This window comes from Numida meleagris, chromosome 2 (genome assembly GCF_002078875.1).
Source record: "Numida meleagris isolate 19003 breed g44 Domestic line chromosome 2, NumMel1.0, whole genome shotgun sequence".
Lineage (NCBI taxonomy): Eukaryota > Metazoa > Chordata > Aves > Galliformes > Numididae > Numida > Numida meleagris.
The window spans coordinates 32,377,032-32,393,657 of record NC_034410.1 but is presented as its reverse complement, the minus strand read 5'-3'; the positions used below and the strand labels follow the sequence as shown (position 1 = coordinate 32,393,657).

Sequence of the window (16,626 nt, the reverse complement as noted above, 5' to 3'; positions counted from 1 at the left end):
GGATCTTAGTGAAACTGAACACGATCCTATAAAAACTAATGGGTGCTCAGGTAAAAAGAAGTGCTTATGCAAAAATGTTCCCTACAACATGATGTGTTTAGAAAACATTACTCAAAGTTATATTTATTATCCCATAGTTTTGACTGTGTAAACACCAACCTTTCTTTCCATAGGTAATTCTTATTTAGGCAAAATTATGCACTGCTGAAAGATCTTAGAGTACAAATAATGATCAATTATGCCTTTGTTAGTTCTTATTTGAAATTACGAAGACTTCAGCATTAAAAAAGTCACAAACAATAGCAAATAGCCAGCAACAACAACAAAAAATAGTCCTGAAGCTTGAGGAGTTAGTCATGATATGGTCCATAGCAAATGATCCAGGTAAATCAATCTTATTCTTTTCCATATCAGTACCTCTCTGTGATCTTCAAGCTAGGAAAATACAGAATGGGAATGGAATGACTTGTGTTTCTTGATGTGTGTTCTAAACCTGTTGGAAAGTGCTGACCTCAGGCTGAGGTCTCAAATCATTTCAGGTTTACAGAAAGCAACATTCAGAGCAACAAAGCTCTGACCTGGGAAGTAACTGACCTGGCAGATCACCTTCCCAAGAGAAGTACAAAAGTTTTGTAACTGAACATACACAGTGGTAACACCAAGGCCTTCAGACTATGTAGAAAAAAGGCTGCAGTAGCTGTTTTTCATCATTAAACTAATATATAAACAAGTACTTGATATTCAAAACTTCTATCATTTTTTCCACATCATAACAAAGTACAGTCAATGCAACCCTACCGGGTGCACAACACTTGAAAGTTTCAAAGATTTTCTGTATAAAATGCCAGTAAGAGGACACCAAAATATGAAGCTTTCATGGAGATGGATAGTGACTAGGGGAGCTGTTACTCAAAGGATTAGCTCTTATTATGCTTTAAAGTTAATTTAGAAACTTATTCTTCAAACAACTGCTGTGATATCCTGAATATATCTCTGACTGTGAGGAAATCATTTTAACTTGATCAGTAGTAGTAAATCCTAAAAAAACGTTAATTATGTTTTGCCAGAGGGTAAAGGGTACAAAATATGTTTTTTCACTGTTATAGACACCGCAGCTTTTCTTAAGTGCAGTGACCGCAGCCGAAATGCATAAAAAGTTGCCATGTTTAGAGCATTGTGTTTCAATAACGTAGTTTTCTGATTTTTTCTTTTAACCCAGAATTTTCCAAGTCTCTTTGTAAGGAAAGTGGTTCTGTAAATATAATCTGTTCTCCTTGCATTTAACAACCATATATGCATGCCAGAAATCTTTGTCAGCCACTGTTTAATGTGATTAAATAATTTAAAAATATAAATATTCCAATCATTGACCAGCCATTTTGATTCAAATCTGCCAAAAGAAGATAGGCAACAAGGGATGAACAGATAAAAATACAGCATAGCCTCAACAAGCCTGCTGCCTGCCTTGAAATAGTGCAGGGAGCATGCACTGCAATCCAATTATTTTCTACTAAAGGACATGTATAGAACAAGCAGCAGCTGTACATAGGTCCTGTCTGCTTCTTAAGCCGGAATCTAAGTTTTAAAAGAATGTCTACAGAGAAGTGGAAATTTTTGTGGAAAAATGCTAGATTTCCCAGTACCCTGAATATGCCAGATTTCTACATGGAGGCAAGGTGGTGTTGATGTTGCTCTGGAATGGGAAACTTTATTCTTTCTGCAGCTGTGTTAGTACAGGCTCTCTGCAGATTCAGGTAGGCTTATCCTCACGAACTCCCTGTTTTCATAGCTCTCCCCACAAGGAAGGACAATAAACCTGTGTGCATTCCCTGTGGCTCTGCTACCCAAACATCAAGAATCCTTGATCTATGAGCTTGATTAGGCAGGACAGTATGTCTGGTTTAGATGAGGTATAAGCTGTGGAATTCTCAGAAAACAGGCTGAAATGGCTGTGAAGCCAGACATGTTTCAATGAAGGAGTCTGTTTTGAATTATGCTTCCTATTAGAGGTAGATTTAAAAATTAGGGAACTAAGAGTAAATCTGGAACTTAACAAGGCTTAAAATAGGCCTGTGTCACAAATCTTACCAACTGTGTGATGTGCTGGTCTTCACTGCAACAAGGAGGTCTTTAAGGAAAAAAAAAAAAACAAGTAGAAAAAAAAACCATAGTGACCAGAGTTGGGGGTGTAGGGGGTGGAAAATAATAAAGGTAAGTTATTCTTCTCATTTTATTTTCTGGAACCCCAGGAAAGCTCATACAAATAGTAAACATATGGAAAAAATTATCAGGAAAAGTGATCTCAAAACAAAGACTACAGCAGAGTTCAGGTGACACCTTTGACATTTCTGGAACAGAAATGGATGGAGCCATAAAGTCAACATAAGAAAGTGGGATTAAGATTAACCTGGCAAAGGGCAAGCAAATTAAACTGGAAGCCATTTTCCTGTTCCTCATGGCAGCTTCCCAAGGCTGCATGTACGAAATGTGTAATTTAACATAAGCTCGAGGAGCCCTTGTTGCCAACTACAGGAAATTAATCAAACATATTCTTGAAATGGATGAGTAGTGAGTATTTATACAAACACAAAAGGCAAGATCTAGATATACACCTATGAACCCAGATTCACATTCACGTTTATTCTGAAATTAGAGAACTAACGTAGAAATGATTGTGCAACATTATACAGGTCAGTTAGTTAACTGCTTCAGCTTCAGTCAAGATGGCCATAAAATCAGGTAATAAAGCTGCAATGCTTTGAAAATCCAGATGTATCTGAAATGAGTTGTGCTACATAATTAAAAGAGATGTGAGAGGTCAGGAGAACCACACAATCTAACACTACGTCTACAGTGCAGACTTCTGCAGGCACAGCTACATCAACCAAAGTAAGGAACTGTTTAATATCAGACTGATACAGATGTACTGCCAGCTGGGATTAATATAGGTATACTGGTGCAAAGGAGACATTTTATAAATAGTACTTTTTTTCCTGTGCTTTTTTATTTTTCCACGCTGGTAGGACACACAGATGTGCTAACATAAGTGCACCTCCAACACAAACATTTTCTCTATTAACAACATAGATATAGCCAAAACCACCAAGGTCACAGAAGCACATGCTAGGAGTTTACTTGGGCCGTTACTACACTAAACACATGACATCACTGATGTATTCCAAACACAGATGACTAGTGATTTGCTGGCAAAGTATATCACAGCTGTCCCTGTGAGCAAAACAATCCTTCTACAAAGTTGGCTGTTCTTCAAAGCTGGCCCAGCTGTGTTGCTCAATGACCACACCTCTGCCCACCACCAGGAGATCTATCCCAACCACTTTCCATTTCTCTATGCGTGCATGTCACTTCCTTTCCTCAGGTTATTTGGCTTCACTGTGCCAGCTGCAGCTGTTGGGACATGGGCAGAGCTGAGGCAGGGCTGTGATTTGCTCTCTACAACTACCTGAAAGGAGGTTGTAGCAAGTTGGACGTCGGCCTCTTTTCGCAGATAATGGCCTTAAGTTGCACCAGGAGAGGTTCAGGTTGGATATTAGAAAAAAATTCTCCTCTGACAGAGCTGTGATGCACTAGAACAGGCTGCCTGGGGAGGTGGTGGAGTCACCGTCATTGGGAAGAACCCAGGAGATGCAGCACTAAGGGACATGGTTAGTGGGCATGGTTGGGATGAGTTAGCATTTGGACTAAGTGATCTCAGTGGTCTTTTCCAACCTTAATGAGTCTGTGATCTGCTGTCCTAGGCTTGACACTGGCAGCAGGCCAGAAAGGAAGAATGGGCAACCTGCAGTGCTGAGGTCAACATTCTCCACCTTGTTCCCTCAACAGTGCTATCCCACCAGGGCCCAAGCAAGCTAAATCTGCACTGTGCTCTGAATGAGGATTAAAGACATTTAGAAGTAGCGGTGCCCTATCTTTACCGCCCTTCACAACTACCAGCCAAGCGCCCACTCCCAGCTCCCGCCCATCCCTGTTTGTAGAACAGGAGGGAACCTGCCCTCATCTTAGGGAGCCCAGGACAATCGATGGGCCAATCAGAGAGCGACTTCCGGGCCTCTCATCCAATAGTCAACCTCTTGCGTGCCGCGGGGCGGAGACGAGCGGATGACTGCCGCTAAGCGCCATGCTTCGTTTTGGCAAGAGGGGAGGGTCCGCACGGCGTCCTCACGCAACACGACTTCCGGCTCAAGTCACGTGGGCGGCGATCCCTCGTGGCGGGGGCGTGGCTACGGGGGACACCCAGCAGCGGCTGTAAACATAGGGATGGTGGCGGCGCACGCGCGGCTCTGGGGGGCGGAGCGCGGCGGGCAGGCGAAGCCCCGCTCCCCCGACGTGAAACTCCGCCTCTCCGCTCGTAAGCCGCGCCTTGGGGACTCCAGGTCGTGCTGTAGCGGCCGTGGGGCGGGGCTGTCGCTTCCTCCCTGGCGGGGCCGAGGCCGGGGCACGGCCCAGGCGAGCCGCCCGCGGGGTGCACCCGTCGCCCGCAGTATGCACGGCGCCGCTATCCCCGAGGACGTCCGCGGCCTCCTGGCAGGTACGGCGGGCGGAAGGAGGGGGGAAAGGAGGGGCGGCTTCCCGGGGGGCGGGCGGTGGGGGGCGGTCCGTGATCGGCCGGTGCGGGCCGGGGCAGCCCCCGGCGCTTGGTAGCGCCCGCTCCGTGCTCCTCGCCCTCCCCGGGCGGCTTCCTCCTGCTTCCGGGCCGCCGCCGTGGGCGCTGCCCGGGGCAGGGCTGTCCCGCAGCCGGAGCGGTGCGGAAGGCCCGGCTGCCGCTCGCGAGTCCCTTCGCTCCGTGCCTGTCACCGCCGGCGGGAGCGGGCGCGGCGTCCCTCCCTCAGCCCGGTCGGTATAGGAGCCAGTGTTTTGCGCTGCTTCCCCCGAAAAGCCCCGCACTTCCCCGCTGGACGCTGGGGGCTGGCGGCGTCGGAGGGTGTTGAGGTGTTACTCGGTGTGCTTGAGTTCAGGGCCTGGGCTCGCTGTGTGGCTGTGCGGTGGGGGAGCATCCCGAGGGGAAGGCTTCTTGCCCCGCAGGGTCACCAGCAGTGCCTTAGGAGGCGCTTCAGAATTTCCTTATGAGTGGGAGAATCTCTCTTTTTGAGAACTTCTCCTTCTGTCACAGGAACTTGCGCAGTTCTGTCAAAGCTGTTCAAGTTAGCCGCGCGTCTGAAAAGCTTCTCTCTGGAAGGAGTGCTCAGCTACGAGGCAGGGCACCCACTGGAACCTGGTGCAGGTCCTCACCTTTGGGCACCGTTCAGTTCTTAAACACGTTGGTGGTAAGAGTTAATGCTGGAAATGCTTTGCTGTTACCAGGCAGCATTCTTATCTTGAAAGTACATCTGTCAGCTCTCCTGAGTAGTTGTAGTAACCACTGACCATAAGTATATTATCTGGAGATTGTGTTCTCTGCAGTAAAACCAACATGAAATGCCACAAGAAGAAAAGGAGAGCTTCTGCTGACTTCTTATCATGGGATGGATTCCTAATTAGTAACAATGAGGAGGTTAGCCTTAGAGGCTTTTACCTAGCCCTGGTAGTTTCCATGGTGTTAGTGTATTTGGAACTTGCGGTCACGTAAAGTTTTCATTTGTACAAGTGCTACTTTCACTTGGTGAAGTTGCTCTTAGAAACTTCTGGAGGAGGGTGGTATCATGCAGGCAGGGTAACTCCAAACTGTGGCTTGGTTTTTGTCACAGTGCCTCCCCTGTACACCTTGCCCTTTGCTCAGCTTCATCCAGTCTGCTACGGAAAGAGTGATACAGAAGTTGGTGTTCCAAGGTGAAGGTGGCAGCACCTGCTTTCCCTCAAGAGGAGGTGTGCGTATACTCGCAGTGATCAATGGCCCAGGTTATACGTGGGTATCCTGTGTTTGTGCAGTGGGTGCAGCCTCAGCTGTTCTGGAAGAAATCAAGATGGTTTCATCAGTGGTGTCTATAATACTGAAGTCAACAGAATGGGATGATTTACCAATGGTCTTCAAGTCTTTTTCATTATTACGCTGTCATAAGCACTACATAATACATGTCTGTAACTGTGTTTTCCTTTTAATTTATATTCACATGCAGTTTTGTTTTGGGATTAAATGCAAAATGAACTTAACATTTACTAGTTTTATGACAACATAATTATAGAGCAAGCAGAAACCGAGCAGAGGGAGAGAGTGAGGAATGAATAATGGTTTGTAACTTTAAATCCTTACTTACAGAATTTTCAAAGGGAAACAAATGTAAGGATAACTGTGGTTATGCAATGTAAAAATGCCACAATCCTGTTCTGTTTTTTAAAGAATAACGGCTTACTTTATACAGTTAGTGTGTTAGCCTCTCTTTTCTTGTAACATTCAAAAACAAAAAAGTTGTGTGAAAGTTAGAAATAAGAGTAGTTTAGTTTCTATGTGCAATTCATTCCTGGATACACTTAGGTTCTGGTGATCCATAATTATACAGTGCCCTGCTTCTTCTGGTAATGGGGGAGGGAAGAGGGCTGTGTAATATCTTTACTATTCATTAAGCAACTCTTGTACAACACAAAATCTGCAGTGAATAGATACTCATTTCTGCGTGCTTCTTAGTGTATTATTTCAATGCCTCACAGGTATTGATTCAACACCTCTTTGAGATGGGAGAATATTGTTTTCCCGTCGCTGAAATTAGTGTAATAAACAAGATGTGATCTGGGGTCACAGAAATAATCAATGGTGGAACAGAAGTGGAATTGAAATTCACCTGCCTCCATGCTGCTCTGGCTTCTCTAGAAAATAACGCCGATCAGATGTCTCTATTCAGTGGCAGTTACAAGTGCCTGGCACTTCTTCATATCGTGTTCTGTCAAGAACAGGAGGTTAATGCCTAGTTCCAAGCACCCTCTTTTAGCTCAGTGTTCACATAGCAGCGAGGCAGTGGCAGATTCAAAAATAACATGAGTATTGTACTCTTTCTCCTGTCTTCGGTCTTTTTGCCTGCTTTTTTCCAGCTGCAGCAACAAATGGAGTGGTGATCATATGGATTTCCTTATCCCTGCTTTGGCTTGATTGATTGCTGAAGTAGTGTCCCCCCCCACGCTGAACAAGTAGGGGTCCTACTGGAAAACATGCTAAGTGCTCCTGGAGCTAAACATGGTGATAATGGGAATAAACACACCAGGGGATGAATTAGAGTTGCACAGGAAGCTTTGTGACTTGTGAGTGCTTTACTTTGAACCCAAACAATATTATATCTTTAATGCAAAAACAAATTCTGTCACACGTGCTGGCAGGGTCACTGTGGCCGCATGTCAGTGGCGCTGAAATGTTCCAGGCAGAAGCACAGCTTGAGCTCGGGGCTAACCACATCACTTGGAAGAGGAGGAAGCTGCTTCTGTGAAGTTGAAGGGGGAAGGTCAGTGAGGCAATGAGCTTATTGCAGAGGTTGTTGGGATTGCACAGTCCTGACCTCTCTCCTCTGGCTTGCTGAAGTAACAGAAGGGAAACACTGGCGGCAGAATCAGGGTCCTCGGTCATGGGTTGAACTTTGGGTGAGGGGAGAAAGTCATTTTGCAGCTCGCTTATCTCCTGCTTCACACCTGGGAGGTGTGAGGTAGTGTGTGTGACTCCTTGTTCCTTTCTATGTCTCTGTAACTTCTAGATGACACCTGAGCCTTCAGAATTTAGTGAGGGAGGCCTGCTGCGCCTCTTCTCTTTTTGAAAAGATGTCCTCAGTTGTTTGTATATTCAGGATCTTTCTGTGGGTGTTTGCCAAAGTGCAATGCTGCTCGTTACATTTTTTTCTTACAGTCCAATTATCATTGGCTATGTAGATTGCTGGAGGCCTGCTTGTTTTTATTTTTCCTTACTACTTGATGCACACAGTAAGCCTTGGCTTTCCTTAGCTGAGAAGGATTTCAGAGGGTGCTTTCTCCCCAGAGGCACTTTTTTTTTTTTTCCCTACTGCAATGTAAATCAGACTGGTTTCTTCAGTTATCTTGGTTGGGATGTTGTGGAGATTAAGCTGAGGGAGTTGAGAATATTTTTGAAAAGGTTTTGGTAGTGTTATGATCTTTATATATGTTTATAGCATTTACATCTTTAATCTTTGTAACATCCATAACTATACTAAGGGTTTTTCTTTCAGTTCTCCTTTCACATTTCACAGCGTTTCTAGTTTTAATCTTCTGTTTTCATATACTAAAAGTTATAAAGATATAGAGTTGGGATATAAGGTTCCATATCCATTTTTTCTTGTTCTACAAAAAAACAAACAAAAAAAAACCCCCAAAAACCCAACAACCCAATGGTAAACAAAAACCTCTCTTCTTGCCTTAGAGACTGTTTCTACCCAGACCTCTACCCAGATGTTATTCAGTTTTTTTAAAACACTTAGTCGTGTTGTCCAAATTGCCTTATTTCACTGTGATTTGTCTAAATTTGTGCTCATATTGGCATTTTTTCCCCACTTGTTTAGTTACATCTTGAAAACAGCATGTAGAACTGGGCAAAGTAAGGAAGCTACGAAATGGTGGATCCAGTGTATAAGTTGAGGAAGTTTGCTTATGCTTACCTTTTATTTTTGTGCACTACACTGGTTATGTCTACCTCTGATGCCTAGAAGAAACAGTTCTTTATGACCTCCTTGTCAGCTGTAGCTGGACTTGCTCCTTACGCTCCCACTGTAAGAACAATCACCTAGGTACTGTGTAGCTCTTCTTCACTGGCTGGCTCAATTTTTAAAGTATGGTCTTGTTTAAAACTTGTCTCTTCTATGGTTTAAAGTATGCTTTTCCCATTTCCATGGCTTTCATGAATGCCTGTTCTTGCTGAAGAATCTGACTTCGCAAGATAAACCAGGGTGATTATAGTAGACATCTTCTAAGTAGACAGGTATTTACAGCTCTGGTAATATATTTGTATTCGAATAGCAGTGGAATAAGAATAGAAACAGCGAGGTGAAAAACTGCACAGAGGCATTCCTGGTAAGAAATAACCTCCAGTGATTTGAAACATAGTTCAATTGTCTCTGCCATAAATTTGAGAGTAAGTGTCATATATGGGTGATAAAAATGGCATAGGCTATTTTTTATATACTCATTATTCACTTAGTTTGTCTTTTTCAATTAACGTGGAGTCTATCTTTCTCATCTGACTGAGTTTACGTTTCTTTCATAATCATATGTCAACAAACCACAATAGATGCGGCATAATGTAGCATACAGTGTAAATCTTTAGGTTAATCCTTAACATTTTTTATTATGGTTCATTTGGAATCACTTTGTAACTTGATCATGATTTGTACTAGTGTATTTTTTTTCAGGATAAGCTTAATGTGTTATGGCTTGGTCTTTTTCTCACCTCTTTAATGGAGAGAGAAGATGCTCAACTATTCGGTCAATGAGATTATAGTCATTGATGATAACGTTATTTAACTTCTTATAAGAGCGATCTTGTTTTTACTTCAATGTTTACTTAATCTGGGGAGTTTTAGGAGCTTAGGTGTACTTCTGCTTTCTAAATCACCAGCAGAAACTGTTGAGTGTCAGTATTTTTCAATGTATTCACTGTTTGTGGCAACAAGGCAAGATAGCCTTGCTTTTGGAGATCTAAGGTGCAAGAGTTTCCAAAGGCATTCCTTTTGTTGTAGCACAAAGTCATGGAATGTTCTCCCATTTATTAGACTGGATCGATGTGATTATTTTTAAACATCCTGGAGTCAGTCACTTTTATTTTACATCTGTTTCTGTATGTGTATATCTATTTATATATAGATAGGTAGTTTAGCAAGCTCTGGGGAGAGATGTTTGAATACAGTTGGGAGGGAAGGAGGAGAGAGCAAAAGCAAGATCCTCAAATGTTTCTTGTTTCCATAGGAGGCAGATTTATGTGCGGAGGGACAGGCAGTCACAGGTATTGCTTGATAATTTGTCTCCGGGCCTGCTCTGTATTGATGACTTGTACAAGAACTTTGAAATCCAATGAATTAATTACTTTCTAATGCTAGACTATCTAAAGCTGGAAGATAAGTGGCAGTCTGTTTGATGTTGCTTGCCTCTGAGAAGTGTGTGTGCACAAATGTGCCTAGCTTGCATCTACCTTCAGGAGTAACTGTCCTGCCTTCCAAAATTCCCTGGCTTGTTGCCAGCTCCTGACTTGCCCCATCCTTAACATGAAGGAGAGAGATTACTGGAGGCTGGTGGATCTGTGCATTGTTTTGCTGACCACCCACCATTCCCTTCTGGTGTGACTGGGAGCACATCTGCCAGGTGACCCCATGCAACTGTCCCTCATTGTGTGGCAGACATATATCTCAGCCCTGAACCACTAGGTTGTGTTCGTACCAGGTCACCTAAAGGCAGCTGTGTGCATTCCCTGCCTCGTGAGTGGAAGCACACCTGTCTCATCATTCTGTCAGTGGCGTGAGCTCATCAGGAGGTGACACAACTCATGTTCTGGTAATGCGGTGGATGATGTTGTGGTTATCTGCAGAAGGTGGGGAGAACGGAAGACCCAGGCCATGGTCTGTGAGAGCCTGTTTGGCCCACCTTGTCACAATGGTTTGGTAGTTCTGTGCTAAGGATGCTTGTTCATTAAGTGTAACTGATGATCCTTGCGTTAAGCACAGTAAACAACAAAATGCTAGGATTTATGATTAGTGCTCTGAAATACAGCACTTGCTTTGGGCTGAAAGTCCACAATGTTCTTGAAAAGATGTCTGGTTTCAGCTTTTATTAAAGAAAATAGCCCTAAAGACTTCAAACATGAAAAACGGTGTTGTCTGTTTATAATCATTGAAGCAAGGAGAAGCACAAAGTTGTTTCACAGTGGAAATAAAAACAATCTGAAACTTTTTCCTCCTAAGAGGAACGCAGCTGAAAACAAAATGAAAATGCCCTTTCAGCTTTTGTTGGTTGCATGAAGTGGCCATCAAGCCTTGAACTACATGAAGCAGTTGAAGAGCACAAAGCTTTGCTGTTGTGTGGCTTCTCATTTCTATCTGTTTTCAGCCTGTATTGGCAGAGCAATTTGTGAGTGGATCTTATCAATTGGATCTTTCAGTTCTGTATCTGTTGTTCATTTCTGTAGGCAAATAATTTCTCTGGGGTGTGGCTCAGACAAAGTTGAAATAATGAGCTTTCAGAAACAGAGCATTAAGTACTGTATTTGGGCCATTTAACATTTTAACACACAGGCTTAAAAGCTTTAAGAAATGTTGAACAGGTTTCAAGATGTATTTCTCCTTGAAACTGTTATTTTCAGTGGAATTGTGGTGGTAGTATGCCCACTGTACTGTGTTGCTAAATAGCTGCTAAGTTTGATAGAAACAGTGGATGGGAATGCATCATTTTGTTCATTCATTGCATGGAACTGATGAGTAGAACTGCCTTTAAATCAGGAACCTCTTCAAAGAGGTTTTTTTTGTTTATCTTTTCATTTTTAAAAATTTGTCAATGAGTCAAATGCTACTGAAGCGGAAAGGAAACACATTTACACTCAGGTGCTTATGATTAGTGGCTTAAACTTTCTTTTTTTTGCACAACCTTAAACAAGTTTAGAGGGGAGAGAAAGTTTTTAATCATCCTAAAGAAGGAAGAGCAAATTAGTGACTAGAACAGCCTTGAGAAATGGACGCATTTTGCTTCTTCAGTATGATATTTTGTCTGAAGTTCACCATGTGAGTCTTGCATCTATCACACTGAAATCTGGACTTCTGTTCTTATTTTAAGGTAAATCGCTTTGAGGAATGCTGTAGGCATTAAGTGAACATTCCTTTATGTGAAGCCAGTGATGAAGCTTTCTCTGAAGGCTGGGACTGTTTCTCGTATACTCAGGGAGGGGTGCAGATACAGGTGGTGAAGTAACGATCATAACTTAGATTTTCTTGCTTCTTGTCCAGAAGAACTTACAGTAAGTGACTCATCTCATGTGCATCTGGAACATCAGGAATGGATTTACAATGCAAGATGAGGAGATGGCTTGAGCAAGATGTGTATTATTCTGTGTATTTGTCAGTAGTTAGGAAAATGTATGATATGAGAATGTGGTATTTTCAAGTATATTTCAAGTATACGCTTTGGCATACTGATACAGATATGCGTATGTCAGGTCTGTCTTCATACTTGGGGGTTGTGATGAATCAGGCTATATTTATGCCTTCTCTGAACACATGTTAAGTGGCAGCATTCCATGGTGAGTATGGTGCATTCTGTTTGTAGCCACCTAAACTTCTAGAACTTTTTTGTTTTGCAGTTTCACTGGACAGGGAAGTCATTGGCATCCCAGGGATGTCATATCTGTAAATATATCTGTAAATGCTATAAAATTTAAAATCTATAAACATATCTGTAAATGCTGCTGCTTAGAGACAAACTTGTCAGGAGCTTGTACATGCTTGCTGTCCTTCTATCTCCCTCTCCTCCAACCTGTCTTCTTTTACTGGAGTATGTGACGATCTACTTTTGCCCTGTACCTCTGTGGCTGAAAATTCAGTGGTATTTCTGCTTTGAAGTCCAAGCTTTTCCAGAAAAGAAGAGGCAATGTGGTTAGTCCTCAGGTTTCTCATCTCCAGGGTGCATCCTAGCCAGAACTGGTGATTCTTCCTTGTGACAATCAACCTGGTTTCTCTTCCCTCCCATGCTCTCATTTTCTCAACGCCAGTGGTTAAAGAAAGCTCTGACAGTCAGAGCCTGAGATGGAAGAGTTCTCGGCTGGGTTTTGAGCTTTTCCACGAAATAGTGAAGCCCACTGAGTTTAAATGAAGACTTCAGAGGCAAAGTTTGGTGATCAGTTCATGCCTGAAGATAGCTGTGTAAGCATCGCTTCTTATAAACCCAAGAATTGCTCTAAGCTTTCACATGTTGTTGCTGAAGTAGGACTTAGAAGCAGCTGTCGGATTTTTGAAATAAATACATAGAAGTATGAAGGAACCGGTCTTTAATCAGAATATCCCTTCCAGAGTGAAAGGTTGGTCTGTACAGAAAAATCCTGTTGGGTTTCATTGACAAAAACTGTTAGCAGTTTTGGTTTCTGCTCTCAGTAGCAAAAGTATCAGGCCTTTTGACCTATGGAGGGTTTTGTGACTGGCCAGGGTTTTGCGCCTGTATGTGCCTTTACTTGCTTCCTTGATCAGAAATTACAGTCCTTGGAATTTATGAAGATATATAGATTTTCTGTGCGTTAGGACAAAACGTTCCCATGTATGCTTGGCTTATGGCATAGAGGCCATAAATAGACATGCCAAGTGCCTTTCCTTCTGGTCTTTTGCAGAAGCAATGACGTAGAACTGAGACTTTTTGTCTTTGGATCTGCTTTGGAAAATGTGTTGTGGAAGCTTGTCTTTCAGGGAGGGGGAACATACTGTTATTCAGAACTCTGAAAACATTATTAAAAATGATGTTATTGCTGCATCTTGCGAAGACAGCGAGTCCATCTAAATAATAATACTGTGGTAATTTATTTATAAAGTGTGAAATCTTTGTAATGGCTATGTTAATGTTCTCAGAAAGTAACTTGGAACTTACTTTCTTGCAACTTGAAAGGAAAAGGGTGACTTGTTTCTATTGAGCTTCTGGTCTATAAAGAGACAAAAGTAGAAAATTCAAGCTTTCAGTTAGGAAATCTGCAGTAAATATTAATATTTTAATATGTGATTTCATGAATGTGAGCATTTGAGTGCCTAATTGACAGTTTTTTCATTATGTCAGTTTTTTCATTATGAAACATCTCATCTGATTTCAGAAGCTACAGAACTAAAATAGAACTAGCCATATCTACTTGTATGTACACAGATTATGTCGAAGTGTGTATGTGGGAGAGTGTCTCGATGGAGATGTTTGTGACTTACATTTGTTTTCACTTCTTGAATGAATAGGTGTTAACCATGCAGCTGAGAAGTTGGAATTAACGAGCAAGTTTTTTGTTGTTGTTGTAGTAGTTCTGCTTTTTAATTTTCCGGGTAGCCGTATGTTGATTGGTAACAACGTGAAGTTATTACAGTAAATGTGGGCAATATGGTTATTATTGTGCCTACTTAGTTGTTTGCCAGGTTAAAGCTTTGGATGTGAACCTTAGTCATGCAGGGAGCTGAGAGGCAGTGAGAACATTTGAAAATATTGGAACCAATAAGTGACCTATATTAGTGGCTAGATAGGCATTACTGCTGAAAGAGTGAATTACTCAACCATTTTTGTAATGTGATCTTCTGAAATAACATGGCAGTAATATGTGCATAAAGGCTATTTCCATGTTTTACTTTTATCCCTTACTTTAGGTGATGGAAAGTAATTGTTATAGCACTGCAATTTATTAGGGCTTACTTGGCGTAATTAAGTGAGCAAGAATCAAATGTCACCATAGGATTTGCTGTGGTAAGCATAAGTAGATCAGAGAACAAATTGTATCCCATTTAGAATAGGAAAAGCCTGTTAACTGCTGGGTGTAGGCCTGAAAATAATTTTCTTAGTTTCTTCATAGTAGTAGCTGGACAAACTCATTACAGCACTATGTATCCTTACTGAGGTGTACATCTTTTTCTTCATTTTCTGATGTAGATGTCGACACGTTTATTTCCCAAACCCTAAAAGGAGAAAATTTGTCCAAGAAAGCAAAAGAAAAAAAAGATACTCTTCTTAAGAAGATAAAAGATGTTAAGGCAAGGTAAGTGAGCTTTATGGGTTTAATATGTTATCAAGTAACTTACATGTAACTTAGTTTTTTTTAACAATTTTCTAATAATCGCTAGCAATATTATCTGTTTAGGTCCTAGTTTGTAAAATAATCTGCTTGGGTTTAAGCCTTTATATCTTGATGAAGCTGCTAGGATTCAGTAAGAGTCAGGAATGTAAGGATTTGTTGCATTTGAATTGCAGTCGGGGTTCAGAACACTGCAGCAAGCTTGTTACTTAAAGCTTATCTTCAACTCTGCTTTGGTGAGATTCATTAAAATATGGGAAATATAATGCATAGAAAGTGGGAATGAGCTTCATTTTGCCATCCTCAGCTGGTGTAAAGCAGCACTATTGGACGCTGAGTTTGTGTTTCTGCATAGGCTCTTGTTCAGCTCTAATAGAAAGTTGAAAGTAAACTGGAAACTGTAGATGATAACTTGTTTCAAAAATGTTAAGGTATTCAAGTACTGTGACAGACCAAGCAGTGGTTTTTTTTGGTTTGTTTTTAAATTTAGTATGATTTCAGACTCAGTTATGTTGTAATTTAATGTTGGTAAAAACAACTTGTCTGAAGAGATTTGGCTATAGTTTGTGCTACAAAAATATTCTTTGCAAAATCTCTTTTCTTCCAACTGGAATCAGCTAGGAGATAATTCAGTACTTACTGTTCTTTTTTTTTTTTTTGATTGTTGTTCCCTAAGTGTTTTCCTACAAGTCACTCCTGTTGGGTGCCTACTAAGCCTTACTTTGACAAGCTCCTGCATCTGTGGCCACTTGGTTACAGTTTCAAACACAGCACAACCATCTGGCAAGGGCATTGTTCTCAGTGTCACACAAACTGTGGGAAGACATGATATCTGCCGCAATATTTTGTAATTGAAAATTTTTGTGCATTTCATTTGGACTGCAAATGCTTATGGAAGTACTTTCTCCATTTTTTTTTAAGGGAGCAGAATTTTGTCTCTTTCTCCTTTTTGTGCTTTCTCTTTGGTTTTTTTGAGCTGATAGGGACTGTACAGATGACTTGCAGATACAGCAGTGCTGACTTGTTCTGTCTTATGACTCAACAGTCTTTTTTTTTATGATGATGAAGTAACAAAGGTGGGAACCTACAGTTAGAAGCACAGCTGCAACTGAATCCTTTCCTATTTACTTACATGACCCGATGATTTCATGTCTTATTTTAATTTCTAATTCCTCCCTGGTCTCCTCTAATATTACTCGCTCTTAGCAGCATTTTGCTGTTCATGCAGGATACAAAATATGTATGCATTGTCACTGTCTCTGATTTTTACATCCCACGTATTGGCCTGTGCCTAAGTATTGCTGCTACTTGCTATGCGGGATTTCTGAGATTTGGCCTTTTATCTCTGTTTGTATTTCTGTCTCTTATCCGCAGACCGTTCCTTTCTCTCCTTCTAATTCCTTGTAAGCGTCTCCTTTCTGACTAGCCTGATAAATGCACTACTGCTTATTGTCCATAAAGATGGTCTTGGCAGCTTATTTGCTGGACACTTCTGGTGAAATCTCCTTTCACACAAGTACGTGCTTCTTGAGTTGCCATTTTACGTAACTTTGCTGTGATTATTTATCCTTGTACATCAAAGCATATCCTAAGATTGTTTTGTTTCTGAAGAAACAGTATTTCTTGCTCATGAGATGACAGATATTTTTTTAGGCATTATGTAGATGTCTTTGTATTTTAAAATGATTTTACATTTAAGCGTGCATCAACTTTTCATTTATGGTTAATTATCAATACTTCAGATTAGGTAGAATACTGCAACTAAAGCCATGCTTTGTATATTTTTTCTTGCTGACCTACTGTGTTATTTTTAGGATATGCATAGGGGGTTTTATTTAGACATTTTTGAAATAATTTCAGAAATAATTTCAGCAAAAGAGATGCTTTTGTATGTTTATATGATATGATATTTGAGTAGATGTATATACCTAGAACAGGCTGCCTTATCTGGGTTTGGTTTT

General features: G+C 41.3%; 1 protein-coding gene across 1 annotated transcript in view; it reads left to right on the top strand.

The window, feature by feature from the left end:
• SKAP2 (src kinase associated phosphoprotein 2) overlaps window positions 4,105-16,626 on the top strand; it is a 112,395-nt gene continuing 99,873 nt past the window's right edge. Inside the window, exons 1-2 of the mRNA XM_021385484.1 lie at window positions 4,105-4,549; window positions 14,524-14,629. Of these exons, the coding sequence (XP_021241159.1) occupies window positions 4,120-4,549; window positions 14,524-14,629 (536 nt within the window). The 5' untranslated portion in view covers window positions 4,105-4,119. The remainder of the gene's footprint in view (window positions 4,550-14,523; window positions 14,630-16,626) is intronic.